This window comes from Chaetura pelagica, unplaced genomic scaffold (assembly GCF_000747805.2).
Source record: "Chaetura pelagica isolate M959 unplaced genomic scaffold, ChaPel_1.0 scaffold141, whole genome shotgun sequence".
Classification (NCBI taxonomy): Eukaryota; Metazoa; Chordata; class Aves; order Apodiformes; family Apodidae; genus Chaetura; species Chaetura pelagica.
Window position 1 is genome coordinate 1,567,161 of NW_009952059.1, and position 1,592 is coordinate 1,568,752.

The 1,592-nt window shown below is 54.0% G+C and overlaps 1 protein-coding gene across 1 annotated transcript in view; it reads left to right on the top strand.

The window, feature by feature from the left end:
* Positions 1-530, top strand: part of VCPKMT (valosin containing protein lysine (K) methyltransferase) — a 4,758-nt gene extending 4,228 nt beyond the window's left edge. The window contains exon 5 of the mRNA XM_010004366.1: positions 516-530. Coding sequence (XP_010002668.1) covers positions 516-530 — 15 coding nt within the window. The remainder of the gene's footprint in view (positions 1-515) is intronic.
* The last annotated feature ends 1,062 nt before the right edge of the window (positions 531-1,592 follow it).

A 1,592-nucleotide genomic window follows, 5' to 3' on the forward strand; every position in this document is an offset into this window, starting at 1 on the left:
CAGCAGGACCATCCTTGAGCTCCACAGAATCTTAGAATCCCAGACTGGTTTGGGTTTGGAAAGGACCTTAAAGATCATCTAGTTCCAACCCCCTTGCATGGGCAGGGACACCTCCCACCAGCCCAGGCTGCTCCAAGCCCCATCCAACCTGCCCTTCAACACTGCCAGGGATGGGGCAGCCACAGCTTCCCTGGGCAACCTGGGCCAGGGTCTCCATGCTGGCTTTCCCTTCTGCTGCCCTCTCTGCAGTGCACTGGGGTCTCAAAACTGGAGTTTGGAGGCACCAAAGTAATAATACACCCACTACTGCTTTTAGTACAGCCCGCTCCCCAAAACCAGCCTCTGAAGGAGGTACTTGGCACCTGTCTGGGTTGGTTAGATCATGTTTTGGTTAACTGGTGGAGCAGACAGGCATTATAAATTCTTTTGCATATTGTGCTGACACGACATGTGGGTCCAGTGCTTAAACAAAAACAGGCCACTTAAAAATCCATACTTTTTTTTTATCTCCACAGAATTCTCCATCGTGAGACCTCCGACCACAGTATCTGTCCTCTGGCAGCTGGTGGAGCTCTGGAGAAGAGGGAGAGGGAATAGAATAACACCACAAAGGGACTGTCTCCTGTGTGGTTTGTGACTCATCTGCAGAAAACGGCTTCTCCCTGGTGGCCTTGGCATGAGGAAGCAGCAGAAGTGAGTTCCTTAGAGTAGATCCACTGATGGTGCCTTCCAGGAGGACAGAGGGGAGCTGTCTCTGACTGCAGGCTGAGGCAGAGGGTGGCAGAAGAAGGAACCAGAGCTTCCCCCAGAGCAGGTCAGGGTGCACCTTTGGGTCATCTCTGCTGGGCAGCCACTCCCTGGAGCAGTGAGTGGCTTTCCAAGTGTTCATGGAGCAGATCCCAGGACATGGCACTGAATCTCTGGGAGGAGAAGACCACAAGTGAGCTCAGTCACCCAGCCTCATGTCACCAGTCAATAAACCTTTTGCACTTGAAATGCATCTTGGATGGTGGGAGTGGCTTCAACCTGTGGTTTCTGGGTCATCCTCGCTACAAGGGCTGGTAGCAAGAGGAGGTGGAGCAGTGGTTTAAAACTGGAGGAGGGGTTAAACATCAGGAAGAAACTCTTTGCTGTGAGGGTGGTGAGACCCTGGCCCAGGTGGCCCAGAGAAGCTGTGGCTGCCCCATCCCTGGCAGTGTTGCAGGGCAGGTTGGATGGGGCTTGGAGCAGCCTGGGCTGGTGGGAGGTGTCCCTGCTCATGCAGGGGGGTTGGAACTGGATGATCTTGAAGGTCCCCCCCAACCCAAACCAGTCTGTGATTCTCTATGATTCCTGCCTTGCAGAGGTCCTGGAAGTCTTGTTCCAGGAGCAGGGTGTCCTGGTGGTAGGTGCTGCACAGATGCTCTGAGTTTGTTCTGTTGGTTCCACCTGCACTTTCCTGCTGTAGAGGACCTGCAGCATTAACGTTTGATGCTTTTGGGTGACTCTGGTGAGCAGGTTCTTGCAGCTGCTGTTCCTCACCAAGCTGCGCTGCGGTGGCTTTGGGGTGTCATTGCAAAGGAAGTGCTCTGGTGTGGAAACGGCTGTGGCTG